The sequence below is a fragment of the Brienomyrus brachyistius genome, chromosome 4 (assembly GCF_023856365.1).
Source record: "Brienomyrus brachyistius isolate T26 chromosome 4, BBRACH_0.4, whole genome shotgun sequence".
In the NCBI taxonomy this organism is placed as follows: domain Eukaryota; kingdom Metazoa; phylum Chordata; class Actinopteri; order Osteoglossiformes; family Mormyridae; genus Brienomyrus; species Brienomyrus brachyistius.
This window is the reverse complement of record NC_064536.1, coordinates 29,990,322-30,005,438: the sequence shown is the minus strand read 5'-3', so window position 1 is coordinate 30,005,438 and position 15,117 is coordinate 29,990,322. Positions and strand designations below refer to the sequence as shown.

Genomic DNA, 15,117 nt, shown 5'->3' with positions numbered 1-15,117 from the left:
TGTTTTGTGCAGACATCTTACCATCAGTCACTGAGAGGGCAACTTGGTCTCCAAAATACGAACGTCCACTGATCTTCACTCCACACCAAAAGTAACTAGAGTCCCTAGCTGTCAGATTTTTGAAGGTCACAGTGAAAACTTGTTTGTCAGGATCATCTCTGACTGAAACTTTACCCTCCTGTGGAGAATCAGTGTGTACTATGGGAGTACATAAATCCATATTATTCACTCTGCACCAGTATTTCAGATGTGTTTTATATCTGTCATCATAGAAACATGGGATGGTGACAGATCCTCCACTCAGTACTGACACCCAGCTCACTGTAGACACACTGTCAGCACCTGCAGGGAACAACCAACTAAATTTACAATTTTGAACATCACAGTATCGCTCATCTTTAATACACTATATATTCAGTTTGTGCAATACTTTAATCAGGTATCCCAGAAAGAACTAGAAGAGTACATTTACTGATGAAAATGTGAGTGTGATTGCCCTGCAGCAAAAATTTAAAGAATGACAAAAAGACGAGTGGAGACCTATTCAGCCTGCAGTGAGGAGTCACTGACTTGGCCTGAGGCTGCAGATGCAGTCTCAAGACAAGGAACGGGGACATGGAGGGAACAGGAGGAAAGGGGAGCCCGAAGGAGCCCCAGCGGGCGACAAGAGGCAGCCGGAGGGGCCGCAGGCGGCCGGGAGGCCGGAGCCGGAGGGGACCTCGGAGGGGCAGAGGAGGCAGGGCGAGGGACCGACGGGGGGGCCGAGGAGGGAGCAGGAGGGAGACCCAGGGAAGGGGATGAAGGAGCTGGAGGGGACCTAGGCAAGGGCAAGGAGAGGGGGGGAGCCGCAGTAGGTGGTGACGTCCTCCGACGCGCCCGAGTGAGGGGAACCGCAGGCGACGGAGGAGCCGCGTCCGGGGAGCCCGCAGGCGACCGATGAGGAGTCGGAGGAGGGAGCGAGGCAGGCCAACGCAGCCTCAGAGGGGGACCCGTAGGCGACAGCCGACCCGGGGGGCTAGGACCCGCAGGCGCCAGTCGAGCCCCAGCGCAGGCGAGGGAGGGCGAGCCAGGGGGCAGGGCGGGTGGGACTCCAGCCCTGCGTCTGTGTCCTCTCCCCTTCTTGGACACAGACATTGGGGTCCTAGGCTGGGGTCGATCTCGCCGGGGCGAGGGAAGAGGAGTCACCAAGAAGATCCCCGAGGGGTCCCATTCCAGCTCCTCTACCTCCAAGGAGGGAGGACCGGTGGTCGGACTGTCCGGGACCTCCTCAGGGACTAGGGCAGGAAAGTCTGGAGCTGGGTCAGGGACTGACGTTGGGCCAGGAACAAGCGCCCCGAGGGGCACAGTCATTTGAGGCGGAGGGAGAGGCGGAGGAGCCTCGGGCTGCGGGGATGCAGGCGGAGGCAGAGGCGGAGGAGCCTCGGGCTGCGGGGATGCAGGCAGAGGAGCCTCGGGCTGCGGGGATGCAGGCGGAGGCAGAGGCGGAGGAGCCTTGGGCGTGGGCGCGGTGGCTGCAGGCAGAGGCAGAGGAACCTCGGGCGTGGGCGCGGTGGCTGCAGGCAGAGGGGGCGTCTCGGGCGTGGGCGCGGTGGCTGCAGACAGAGGGGGCGCCTCGGGCGTGGGAGCGGGAGCTGCTGCAGGCAGGGGGAGCGCCTCGGGCGTGGGCACTGGAGCTGCAGGTAGGGGGAGCGCCTGTGCGGTAGCTGCAGGCGGAGGGAGCGCCTACACTGGTTGCGCAGGCGGAAGCGGCTGCACTGGTTGCGCAGGCTGCAGCGAAGGAAGCGGCTGCGCAGGCAGCGCAGGCGGCTGGTCGGGCTGCGCTGGAGCTGACGGCGACGAAAGCGGTGGCTCGGGCTGCGCAGGAGCTGACGGCGACGAAAGCGGCTGCCCATACTGCGCAGGAGCTGCGGGCGACGAAGGCGGCTGCTCGTACGCTGTAGCAGGAACCGGGGATCTCCGGAGTTGTATCAGCTTCCGGAGTCCCTCTGCTATCCTCTCCAGGTCTCCCTGTGGAGAGGTGGGAGAGAATGCGGCGAACTCCCGCCTCAGCCATTCGGAGATCTGGTCCTCCTCCAGGCAGCCCTGTCCAGCTGGTGCGTCCGTCACCCTCCTGGAGGGTGAAGAACTGGTTAACCATGGCCATAGGCGGCGGGACGGGCGTGCCCCCTTTTTGGATCCGGGGTATGCGGCGAATGGGGTCTCGCACCGCACGGATCCCTTTACTGGCCAGTCGCTCTGGCCGGAAACAATACCGCTCGAGGGGCGGTACCGACTCTCGGAGCAGGAGGGGTTCCTCTTCCTCAGTATCAGTCGGGAGCCAAACCTCGGCGAGAGCGCAGGCTCCCAGGCTGATCGTCGGCTCTTCGGGCTTCCTCCGTCTCTTCTGTTTTCCCCTCTTGTTAAGGTCTGTCATTTTGTCAGGATCGCCTGAGAAGCGGGTGAATGCGCTGGCAGGCGAGCGAGTTGGAGCAGGCAAGCAGGCAAGAGCAGGGTGAACGGGGATTTATTTAAAGTGCTGGGAACAGGGAATATCTCACGACAACTAACATCAATGACAGACAAAGGATTCAGGCAAGACATGGACTTAAAAAGACAGGACTGGTTGAAAATAATCAGACACAGCTGGTCTAGATCAGGGAAGCACACGTGTATAATCAGGGGGGCATGGCACACACGAGGATCGTACGAGCGAGGCGTGACAATCATGCAGTATATTTGGATATTATACTTATCAATAGCCTGTTTCATGCTACTTTGGTCATGCCTGTATTAACATTCAGGAAAAATTTTATAAATATGAACTAGAAGGGGAAGTTTGTGAAAAAACTATGTTGGATTGAAAAAGCTAGTTATAGAAATTGAAAAGTGTGACAATGGCTGCAGTTTAAATCTTTGCACATAAAACAATCAGTGAAATTGCTTGCTAATTGGCTGTGGGAGGTTCCAACCACTTTTCCAAACCCGTGTTGTCCAAGTCTGCAAAGTTTGGGGACCCTGCCATCAAAAGTGTGACAATGGCAGTAGTTTAAGTTTTCCAATTAATGTCAATGAGTGAATTTTGATTGGCTCTTTGAAGATACAACCACTTTTTTTTTAACCTTGGACCGGTCACCCATTGTCCAGCTCTGCTAAGTTATGGAACCCTGCCCTGAAATGTGTGACAATGGCTGCAGTGTACGTTTTACAATTAATGTCAATGAGTGTATTTCAATTGTCTGTTCGAGGTTCAGCCCACATTTTAAAACCTTGTACCCCAGTCACCCATTGACCTAATGTACAATGTTTGGGAACCCTGCCATCAAAAGTCTGACAATAGCAGTAGTTTAAGTTTTCCAATTAATGTCAATGGGTGAATTCTGATTGGCTGTTTGAAGCTCCGCCCATGTTTTTTTTACCTTTGACCGCAGTCACCCATTGACCAACTCTGCAAAGTTTGGGGATCAAGTGTGACAGTGGCAGCAGTTCAAGTCTTGCTAGAATGGCAGAAGACTGCAGGTTCAAATCCCTGACCAGCAAGGCACCAGTGAGGTACCCTGAGCAAGGCAGGCCAAGCACTGCTCCCCCGGCGCTGAATTAGCTGCCCCCTGCTATGTCACATTGTCACATATGGGTTGAATGCAGAGAACACATTTCGCTGTTCTGCACTGTGTGCTGTGGTGTGTCAAAAATGACAAATAATCCATCCATCCATACATTTTCCAAACTGCTTATCCTACTGGGTCGCAGGGGGGTCCGGAGCCTATCCCGGAAGCAATGGGCACGAGGCAGGGAACAACCCAGGATGGGGGGCCAGCCCATCGCAGGGCACACTCACACCCATTCACTCTCACATGCATTCCTACGGGCAATTTAGCAACTCCAATTAACCTCAGCATGTTTTTGGACTGTGGGGGGAAACCGGAGTACCCGGAGGAAACTGACAAATAATCACTAAATTCTAAATGATAAAGATAATTTTTAATGTCATTGTCACTTGGACAACAAAATTGAAAATGCAACTCGACTCAATATGAGGCATAAAAAGTGTAATAACTATTAAAGATATACAAATTGTACTGAATGTTGCACTGAATTATAACTTGCACAGAAAACTGCATCATTTATACAGATTGCACTAAATATGCAGATTTCACTGAAGAAAAATAAGAAATTAACCGTAATGTTTTGCATTTAAAGCCATGATTGCTTTGGGATAAAAACTGTTTTCCAGGCGATTTGTCCTGGTTTACATGATGATATAGTTGACAGATTTGCTATATATCTGTTCTCTGATTGGAAGAAATTTGGTGCAGGAGATATGACTGGGGTGTGATGTTTCCAAGTGTCTTCTTAATTTGTTGGGTTTTATACTATCAGCTGCCAAAGTTTTCAAACATATAATATAGACAGGTCTCTCCTCATCTCCTGCCAGATTACCAGTGAAACCCGGAGCAAGATAGGTTTCATCATATTTCCTTTTTGGCTTGTTTTTCTGCCAGGTTCCGGCACTTGCTTCATGTCTCTCAGAAGCACCACCTGTTCTTTTCCTGCCTGATAAATATCTTTACATTTTGACTCTTTAAGGCTCTGATGGCAGTGAATGCAAACGGTACCGATGTGAATCTTCTGTTCCACCGTGAAAATGACTCAGATGTCAAACATCAGTTCTGTACGACTTTCCCCCAGGTCTCTTGCGCCCCACCTGTTATGGGCGCGGCCCACACTTTGAGAACGACTGGTATAAGTGAATGGGGAAAATGGGGTCTTTGGCTCGACCTCCTAAACTGATGGAGGGTGCAAGAGCTTATAATACCACACCGCCAATTCACGGCTATGGGACGATGAAGTGTGGAACGTTTGTACTCCTAAAACTGTAAGAGGAAGAGCGTTTAGAAAATTGGGGCGGAGGAAAAACGAAGACCAATGTGTTGCTTTTTCAAGCCAACATAATAAATGCATTTAACACAAAATAAGTATATCAAGTAATTATGTATTCATTCTAAAATATTTCTGTTAAAAAAATTTGAAAAACTAAAATCGTATTCGGAGTTCCCAAGACATTGTAACTCGAAGCAGCCATCTGCAAATCTTTTCACAATCGATATTTTGCAATTCCTTCTAATGTAGCAGCAGATCTCCATCATGAACTTCAAACTGTATCTGAGAGTGTTTGGAGGAGCAGGAGAGAGATCTCTACTCAGTTCACTGTAATGAGAGACTCACCTGTGCGCCCAGCAATGAGAAGAATCAGGAGCATCAGAGGATCCATACGTCTGTGTGTCACTGAGCCCAGATCTGTGGAGACTGACACTCACTGCCTCATCCTCTGTACCTTCACTGTCATGGTCGTTTTGTATTGTTACACACAGCAGGCAGAGTGAAGGGGGAGTGGACACTTTAAATAGGAAGTGACAAAACCACAAGGCCGAATATGTAGCAATTCAGTCACTAATTCTGCTTCCCTATGTGTTAGAGTTAAGGCGCATTTATATTTATGTATTGCTAGTAGCAAATAATTATTTGTTGGATCTCTCTGTAGCCTTCAAGATTCATCTCTCATCTGGTTTTAATAATAACAATTGACATGATCTTGATGCCTATGAGTAAATTCTCTTTACACTTCCCTCAACTTGCTCTCTGTAGCTAAACAAAAGGCAGCCACCAATAGCAGTACCCAGGGAGTTGGGGGTTAGGGGTCTTGCTCAAGAGCCCATAGATGGCTGAGATTGGTCTGGGCTAGAACCAGTAACCACAGAGGCTTAGCCCACTGAGCCACACCCTGCCCCTATGTCATGTCTGTTAGTCATTAATATAATAATCTAGACCCTAATGCAGGAAGCACTCAGTGCAAAGTGAGGTAAACAGCATATCAGTCCATAGCAGGGCACTGGAACCTGGATAAATTCCATGTGAACAGAGGAAGCCTGCAAACTGCACACAGACACAGTCATGGTCACATTCAAAGCCAAGAGTCAGCAGTGCTGGGATGGCAGGTGTGTGAGTCAGACATCTAATATCAGGATAAACTAAAGACACAGAGGGACTTTGGGGAAGCACAGCAAGACCAACAGAAGACATGGGCTTTTACCAGTAAGGCATCAAGATGCATCACTGTTAACTGTTGATGTTTCATTGCAGTTAAATAAACTACAATTCAGCTAAAGTGACTCAGCTTTTTTCTGCAGCTTCACAATTAAAGTGTGAAATAAAGAACTGAAAGGAAGAGACACTGTAGAAAACAGTGAGGGCCAGTACACTCTATCAGTGGCTATAATCTTTTCTTTTAAAGAGTTAGTTTGTGCACTGGTGCATTTTCTGTTCATCTCTTGTCTGTTGAAAGGAAAACATTTTGATGCTGCTTTAGTTTTTGCTGTAACAGGGGCAAATATTTTAATTGCATTGGGAATCTAAGTATAACAGAAATATGGCTCCATAGTAGAATAACTGATAGTTGATCTAAACAAAGATTCGTTAGCATGATGCAGAAGTTATTCTCAGAAAAGCACTTATTCTGAAAAGCAGAAATGTCGTCATACAGGATGTGAGGGTGAGACTCTGCAGAAACACTGTGTGCTGCATACAGAGGGTCTGACCTCAGGCCTTTGGTTCAGTCTTTATTATATTTTATACAGTTTTCAAAGTGCCACTGCAGTAGGTCCTTTTAATATCTGTGGATCAGTTGGAAACAGGAGGCCCATTAGGTATGTGTTTCTGTAAGACAGGGGTGGGGGCGTCCCGGGGGCTCAAAGTCAGGTGCTGATCACATTGATTCACTTCACCTGGGCCTTATCAGCAGCCCTGTCAGACTGAGTGCTGTTTGTGTTTCTCTCAGCCCCTGACAGACACCAGGGGGTCTTACACAAAGAAGCATTTCTCAGTTAGCTGGGATAACTTAAGCCGTAACACAGGATTGTCCAATAGGAATGCTCCTTACCTAAACTTTTATTGGACAATCATGGTTTCTTGCCTCAAGAATATTCCTATGAAGAAAGACATAAGGACAATGTTAACCCACCTAGAATTGTGACATTAATATCTTGAAGAAGGGAGCAGTTGATCTACTGACAGATCAGTGCAGTGTCTACAGCAGGGGTAGCCAATCTTATCCGCAAAGGGCCGGTGTGTATACAGGTTTTTGGGATGACCTTTGGGTCAGCTGTTCAAACCCAGGTGTGAGGACTCTTCAGCCAATCAGTCCTCTAATTAGTGATCTAATTAGGGAGTTGCAGCAAAAACCCGCATACACAACGCCCCTTTGTGGATAAGATTGGCCACCCCTGGTCTACAGTAATGCAGACGCTGTAACATTCTTTCCTGGCAAAGAGGGAGCTGAGCGGGAAGGCAAAGCTTTAGATTTACAGGCTTATCTACGTTCCTACCCTCATCTATGGTCATGAGCCTTGGGTAGTGACCGAAAGAATGAATTGTGGATACAAGTGGCAGAAATGAGTTTCTTCCTCAGAGTGTCTGGGCTCTGCCTTAGAGATGGGATGAGGAGCACAGACATTCAGGAGGGGCTCAAAGTAGAGCCACTGCTTCTCTGCATCCAAAGGAGCCAGCTGAGGTGGTTCGGGCACCTATCTCAGATAACTAGAGACGACTCACTGGGGAGGTGTTTCAGGCATGTCCAACTAGGAGGAGACCCCGGGGCAGACCCAGGAAATGTTGGAAAAATTATATCTCTCCACTGGCCTGAGAACGCCTTGGTATCCCCCAGTGGAGCTGCAGGAGGTATGTGGTGAGAGGGAGGTCTGGGCATCCCTGCTTAGACTGCTGCTCCCATGACCTGACCCCAGTTAAGTGGCAGAAAATGGATGAATGAATGGATGGACCGACTTCTAGCTTTAGTTTACCTCAGCTAACTGAGAAATCCTGCTTTGTGCAACACCCCCAGCATTTCTTAATTAGCCATATAACTTAAGCCAAATGCAAGGAATGTTCAATAGGAATGTCAGTTACCTCCCTTCCTACTGGACAATTTTCATATTTGTCTTAAACTATCTAACTGGGAAATTCTGCTTTTCAGAATACAGACTGTGCAATAGCTTCAATAAAGTACAAGCAAGCCCCCCAATCAACAGGGAGCTGAGCAGTGCTGTAGGATTTATTGTGTTTACAGTTTTATATCATGTATAGTATTACTGTATTTTAGTACTGTATTATAACGTTTATATTTACAGTAAGCCATAATTTACAGTTTTACAGCATGTATAGTATTACTGTATTGTGGTGAATGTCTCTGATGGTATTTAATGTCCTGGACCTACATCGCTGGAGGTAGATATCCTGCAGGTAGTGCAGTTCTGTCCTGGTGATTCTCCCTGTGCTCCGTCACCCTCTGTAGGGCTCTGCGGTCCTCAGGGCTGCAGATGTCACACCAGGCAGCCATGTTGCCGGAAACCACAGATCCCACAGTAATGCTGCAGGAGGCTTTTTGCAGCGCAGGTCAGATTCTGAATTTCCTCAGCCTCCTCAGGTGATACAGTCGCCGCCCAGCTTTCTGCCCCAGGGTGGCTGTGTGGGTCTCCGAAGTTCCTGTAGCCCGTGTGCACTTCCTCCGCCCTAAAGGCCACTACAGAAACTCTTACAGATGAAATACACCAAAGGCTGATAAAAAGCGACTCCAGCCAGCTGCAAGCTAATCAGTCTCGCTTTAATTACAGGTACAGATATGGAGGTACTAAGATATGGGGATATATCTGTAGACTTTGTCAGTCCAGCAGACACTTCCGTCCCCCGGAGCTGATCGCCAGGATATCGCGACCTGTTAGAGAAGCTACATGCAAAGCCAGCGCTAACCCCCATCGGCCGTCTCTAGCATCTTCCCGCTAACGTACGGGTCTGGCGAACAAAATGGATGAGCTCCGACTCCGGATACATCTCAGAGCAGGTTTACGGAAGGCGATGCCGTGATTTTCACAGAAATACAGCCAAACGGCGCCGTACCCGACAGCATCATTGATTTGCAAGGACTCGGCGTCCTCAGCGCAAACAGACCGACCTGAGATGGCGGTAAAAGCAAAGGCATAGAAGACGCTGCACTAAATAGTTCCATGCAATAAACGCCAATCTAACCATCCGTACTCCGTGATAAACAGATACGCGATTGTTGCACGTTTATTCGTATTTGTCCATTGTAGTTTGTGACGGGGCTCGAACAGCGCGCCATCCCGTTTCCCGTCTTTCTTCCGGGTTCGCCGGAGCCGCCCCCGAGATACGGGAGCTCAACAGGACCAAACCGCGCATACGGTTTGGTGAATGTTTTGTAAACGCGGTTCTGTTCCAGCTTGCTTCAGCACAGACGGGGTTCGGTAGTAATGGTTTACTCCCGAGGGGGTTGGGTTGAGCCTTATTTGATAATATGCACACAGTGATGTTTTACAATACAGGTAATAATGTTTGTTATCGGGAGCAGAGATGTGTGTGTTGAGGGGGGCGGTTTACATTATACCAATCTATTGTGTGCAGAAAAGTATTCGCTATATTTATGTCTGTTTACTGGTATGGGCCACAGATGGGGCCATTAGCAGACAGGAAAATGCACACAGGAATGGAGCCTTTATCACAGCGGGGGACTTTATTCGATCCGACCTTAGAACTGAACCAGAACGTCTCCATCAGAGGAGAGAATACCTTGCATCATGTCTATGCTAATACTGCAGACACTTAGCAAGCCATTACCCTCCCCTGCATGGGACAGACTCTGGCTGTTTTACTGCCCAAGTATCCAACCATCATCAAAGTGAGAAACCAGCAGTGAGCGACAGTCTGGCCAGCAGCTGCTGATTCCATTCTGCAGCACCAGCCTGACCACACAGATTGGACTCTAAGTCAGTCCCATACCGACACGGATCTAAACACATCCTCTGTACTAGATTATATTAACAGCTGTGTTCATACTGTCACCACCTGCAAAATAAGAATATTTCCACATCAGAAGCCCTGGATGACCATTAAACTGAAAGCCAGAGATGCTGCTTTCAGATCCGACCTACAGCACATCCAGGGCTGAACTGGAGAGGAGCATCGAACCAGCAAAGCACAGCTATAAAGGGGGAGACTGATTAAAACATCACCAACACTCTGAGCTGTGATGCATGTGGCCGGGTGTTCAAGCCATCGCGGGATACAGACCCACAAATTCAGCTCCCTCCAGCAGCAACGCCAACCAGCCTCACCACTTCTGTGTTCTAAGCTTATGGACAATAAAGAACCTGCCACCAAAGCTCTGTACAATCAGAGATGAAGCTGCTGGTTGGTTTGGTCATCACCTGCTTTTTCGGACTGATGTACGTCTGAATGTACAGTTGTGCTCAAAAGTTTACATACCCTGGCAGAATTTGTGATGTTTTGGCCATTTTTCAGAGAATATGAATGATAACACAATAACCTCTCTGTCACTCGTGGTTAGGTGAAGCCATTTATTATCAAACAATTGTGTTTGCCTTTTTTACATCATAATGACAACAGAAAATATCCAAATGACCCCGATCAAAAGTTTACATACCCTAGTTCTTAATACCTTGTATTGCCTCCTTTAGCATCAATGACAGCTTGAAGTCTTTTGTGATAGTTGTGGTTGAGACACCTTATATTCTCAGATGGTAAAGCTGCCCATTCTTCTTGGAAAAATGTCTCCAGTTCCTGTACATGCTTGGGCTGTCTTGCATGAACTGCACATTTGAGATCTCCCCAAAGTGGCTCAATGATATTGAGGTCGGGAGACTGAGATGGCCATTCCAGAACCTTCACTTTTTTCTGCTGTAGCCATTGACAAGTTGACTTGGCCTTGTGCTTTGGATCGTTGTCATGTTGGTATGTCCAAGAGCGTCCCATGCGCAGCTTCCGAGCTGATGAGAGCAAATGTTCCTCCAGTATTTTCTGATAATGTGCTGCATTCATCTTGCCATCAATTCTGGCCAAATTCCCTGTGCCTGTGTAGCTCACACACCCCCAAAACATCAGCGATCCACCTCCGTGTTTCACAGTAGGGATGGTGTACTTTTCATCATGGGCATTGTTGAGTCCTCTCCAAATGTAACGTTTATGGTTGTGGCCAAAAAGTTCAATTTTAGTCTCATCACTCCAAATAACTTTGTTCCAGAACTTTTGAGGCTTGTCTCGGTGCTGTTTGGCATATTGTAAGCGAGCTATTTTGTGGCATTTGCGCAGTAATGGCTTTCTTCTGGCCACTCGACCATGCAGCCCATTTTTCTTCAAGTGCCTCCTTATTGTGCATCTTCATACATCCACACCACTTTTTTCAGAGACTCCTGTATGTCAGCTGAAGTTATTTGTGGGTTTTTCTTTGCATCCCGAACAATTTTCCTGGCAGTTCTGGCTGAAAGTTTTGTTGGTCTACCTGATCGTGGTTTGGTTTCAACAGAATCCCTCATTTTCCACTTCTTAATTAGGGTCTGAACACTGCTGACTGGCATTCTTAATTGCTTGGAAATATTTTTATATCCTTTTGCTGTTTTATGAAGTTCAACAACCTTCTCCCGCAGATCCTTTGATAATTCTTTTGCTTTCCCCATGGCTCGGAATCCAACAAAAATCAGTGCAACACTGGATGACTCATGTCAGGAGCCTAGAAACTCACTGACTTTTTATACACACCCACTAATTACAAGCAAACAGATCACAGGTGAGGATGGTTACCTTTAGTAGTCGTTAACACCTGTGTGTGTCAACCTGTGTCTATGTTATCATGCCAAAATTTCCAGGGTATGTAAACTTTTGATCAGGGTCATTTGGATATTTTCTGTTGTCATTATGATGTAAAAAAGGCAAACACAATTGTTTGATAATAAATGGCTTCACCCAACCACTAACCACGAGTGACAGAGAGGTTATTGTGTTATCATTCATATTCTCTGAAAAATGGCAAAAACATCACAAATTCTGCCAGGGTATGTAAACTTTTGAGCACAACTGTAAAGTTTCAAACTCCTTAATATGTATTAATCTGTTACTAATGTTCACACAAAAAGAGCTTTAAATGTGTTTACACCTTATATCTCCCACAATGTGCTTCTGCGTTTGATTCCTCCTTGATTGGGTGGTAAAGAGATATAATCAGAGAGAAAGACAGACAGAAACCTTTGGGGAGCATTAATGTCCAAAATGTCCAAAGCCTTTTGGTTGTGAAGTTCACTTAAATTACCTGTTACCCACTGTCCATCCTTTCAACCCCCTCTGTAGACTCGACAGAGCATAACTGTCAACAGAATTGCTGGGTTACAGTTAAATCAAGTAAAAGAATTTAGTGTGAAATTTTCCAGTCCAGGTTTTCAGCATCATGGACAGAAACCTAAAGCTGCTTAGTGGGTTTTATCCCAGAATCCAAGTGCAGAGATATTTTCCTTTGATATTGAGCAGAAGGTATGTGATGTCTTTCTGTTTACTTTTGATATGTCCTCTTTCCCCTTTATGTCTTATGTAAGGGCTGTGGTCAGCTGAGACAACCTGCTGTGTTTTTATTGCTGACTGAAAAGTGGGCGGTCTTGATTTTGTGTGTTACATCACACTCTGAGAGGGTCACTGATGGGTGGGCTCTGAGGGGGAGGCGTGACCTGAAAACCACAAACCAAATGTCTTGGGATCTTGAAATATTCTTGAGTTTTAATAATTACTAACACCGGAAAAATATAAAATACCAAACCATCAATTTATCAATCATTTATTAAATCAAATCAATGACTAATATTCATGAAATATCCATTTAAGAATTGATAACCAATGTAATAAGATTTTTTCTTTTGATCAATATTAAATGCTGACCAGCAGGTGGCAGCAAAGCACGTGTGAAGAAGAGGCCATCAGCGGTACAAAGCACTGGCTGTACAGGTTCCCAGCAGACAATCCAAACCTCCTTGATTAACTGACTCTCACAGTCTGACTAGAGAGACTGAGCAGGTCCACGTGAGAGAGGCCTCACTGCAGTTAGCATAACCATTTATTTTACAGCTCATCTGTGTTATTCTGCTCCACAAAGGTCACCCCCCCCTACCCAGCTTCCTCTAACACAGGGAGGTTGATCACAAAAAATAACTACAGCATAATCTGAAATATTAAATACATTTCACAGCATAAGCCTGCAGATACAACCTTGAGGTTTATTCAATTAATGCTAGTCATATTATCAGGATTAACAAGCTTGTACATTTAATCACAATTCCCATGGGTTGTATTGGACCCTCCCTCTGATTCTCTCTGATTGGATCCCCTCTTTCTATAGGTGCTCCAGTGCAGCTGAATGGCGATGATGGTGCAAATCAGATAAAACACACCAATCCCAGCTTTCAGTACAGCATCCAGAACCTGCTCCCACCTGTCAGACATGCAATACATCAGTGTGTCTGTCAGTCACATGTATGACATTTAAACCTGAAGAACAATGCAGTGAATCCACCCATCCATCTTCCAGATAGGCCAGCAGCACAGGGCACAAGTTTATTATAATTAAGCAACACAAGTTTATTATAATTATAAGCTAAATGTAAAAGCAATATCCTAATTCTCATAATTGTAATGGCAGTTTGACGGGTACATGCTGCTAGCTGGACCCCCACACTACTGTAAATGCTGCTAGCTGGACCCCCACACTACTGTAAATGCTACTAGCTGGACCCCCACACTGCTGTAAATGCTGCTAGCTGGACCCCCACACTACTGTAAATGCTGCTAGCTGGACCCCCACACTCCTGTAAATGCTACTAGCTGGACCCCCACACTGCTGTAAATGCTGCTAGCTGGACCTCCACACTGCTGTAAATACTGCTGTATGCTTACCTCAGGTTTTCTCCATCTTAATGTACCAGAAAATATCAGCATTGGAAAAAAGAAAAATAATTGTTATTTTACAAATAGAAAAACCCTGGTTTGTAAGTTAATAAAGACTCTTAAGAAAAGGTCATTTCTAAGACTGATATATACGAATTATGTAAAATATTCCACAGAGCAGCCGGCTGGATACAGAATAATAAATTAGCGTTATGATCAAAGTGTTCATATCCCAGGGAATTGGCAATGAATTGGTGATATTAATTATTTTATTAATATATCATAATGTACTTATTGCAGCACAGAGTATAACTGTGACACCGGCCTCTGCTGCGATTTGAAACCACCTACAGACACATCAGCCAGTCTGCACAGCTTCTGTGACAATTAATCCTTATAAGGAAGAAAAATTCCTCAATACAGAAAAAAATAGTTTTTAATCCAGGGCTCATGGATTTGTTTGGATTTACATACATTCAAATGGCAGTAATATGAAAACGAATGTCTGTCTGTGGCAACGTCCTGTGAAATATGTCTCATTATACAGACACATCCTGACCTATAAGCTGCTGATTCCTGAGGGCTCAGTACAGCTCCAGGTGTAACAAACATATCGGACACTTGTGTATTTGGTAGAGAGCAGGACCTGATAGCATGGAATTCTGCCTGCAGCTTTGTGTCAGGGATCTGGGCAGGAATAAATTACATACTAACAGCAAGATTAGATTATATACAATGTATTGGCCAGGAAATTAATAAGAAAACAGGTGCATGTACATATAGTAAAATCTGAATCAGAATCTTTACTGTTTGCCAAGTATTAAGTGTACAAGGAATTCCTCTTGGTGCAGGTCATCACAACTGTATTATGGGGTGTCTCCCATAGAGGTAATGCTGGTATTTGTAGTTAATCTTTCAGTACATTCATACAGACACATGAAAATACAGCCATCCCCCCATCTATCTTCTAACCCCTCCTCCTGGTCAGGGGTGTGGGGCCTGGATCCTATCCCAAGCAGGACAGGGCACAGGGATGGAATACATCCTTGGATGGGATGCCAGTCAGTCACAGGGCACATAGACACACACTCTCTATTAGAGACACCAATTAGCCTGACTGCATGTCTTTATACTGTGGGAGGAAACCCACACAGCATGTAGAGAACATGCAGACTCCACACAGACAGAGCAAAAGCCAGATTCAAACAACTAAACATGGTAGTGTGAAGCAACAGCGACACCTACTGAGCCACTGTGCCACTAGCACAGAACCAATAATCCCAACTCTGTTCAGCAAAAGTTATCAATAGGGGAGTTGAAAGACACACAGCCCCCCAGACACATTATCCCTAT

At 46.3% G+C, this 15,117-nt stretch overlaps 2 protein-coding genes across 31 annotated transcripts in view; one reads left to right on the top strand and one right to left on the bottom strand.

Moving 5' to 3' along the window:
* The window catches only part of LOC125740819 (CMRF35-like molecule 1), a 243,944-nt gene that overhangs the window by 70,957 nt on the left and 157,870 nt on the right, over positions 1–15,117 (bottom strand). For 2 of the 30 annotated variants that reach the window (XM_049012496.1, XM_049012497.1), the window contains exon 2: positions 22–342. The exons of 24 other annotated variants lie outside the window; for them this stretch is intronic. In XM_049012496.1, coding sequence (XP_048868453.1) covers positions 22–342 — 321 coding nt within the window. Of the gene's footprint in view, positions 1–21; positions 343–6,913; positions 6,962–12,645; positions 13,313–13,773; positions 13,790–15,117 lie in introns of those variants that run through there. 4 more of the 30 variants (XM_049012509.1, XM_049012512.1, XM_049012505.1 and 1 more) reach the window with 4 other exon arrangements.
* The window catches only part of LOC125740818 (CMRF35-like molecule 1), a 133,458-nt gene that overhangs the window by 30,371 nt on the left and 87,970 nt on the right, over positions 1–15,117 (top strand). The gene's annotated exons all lie outside the window — the stretch shown is intronic.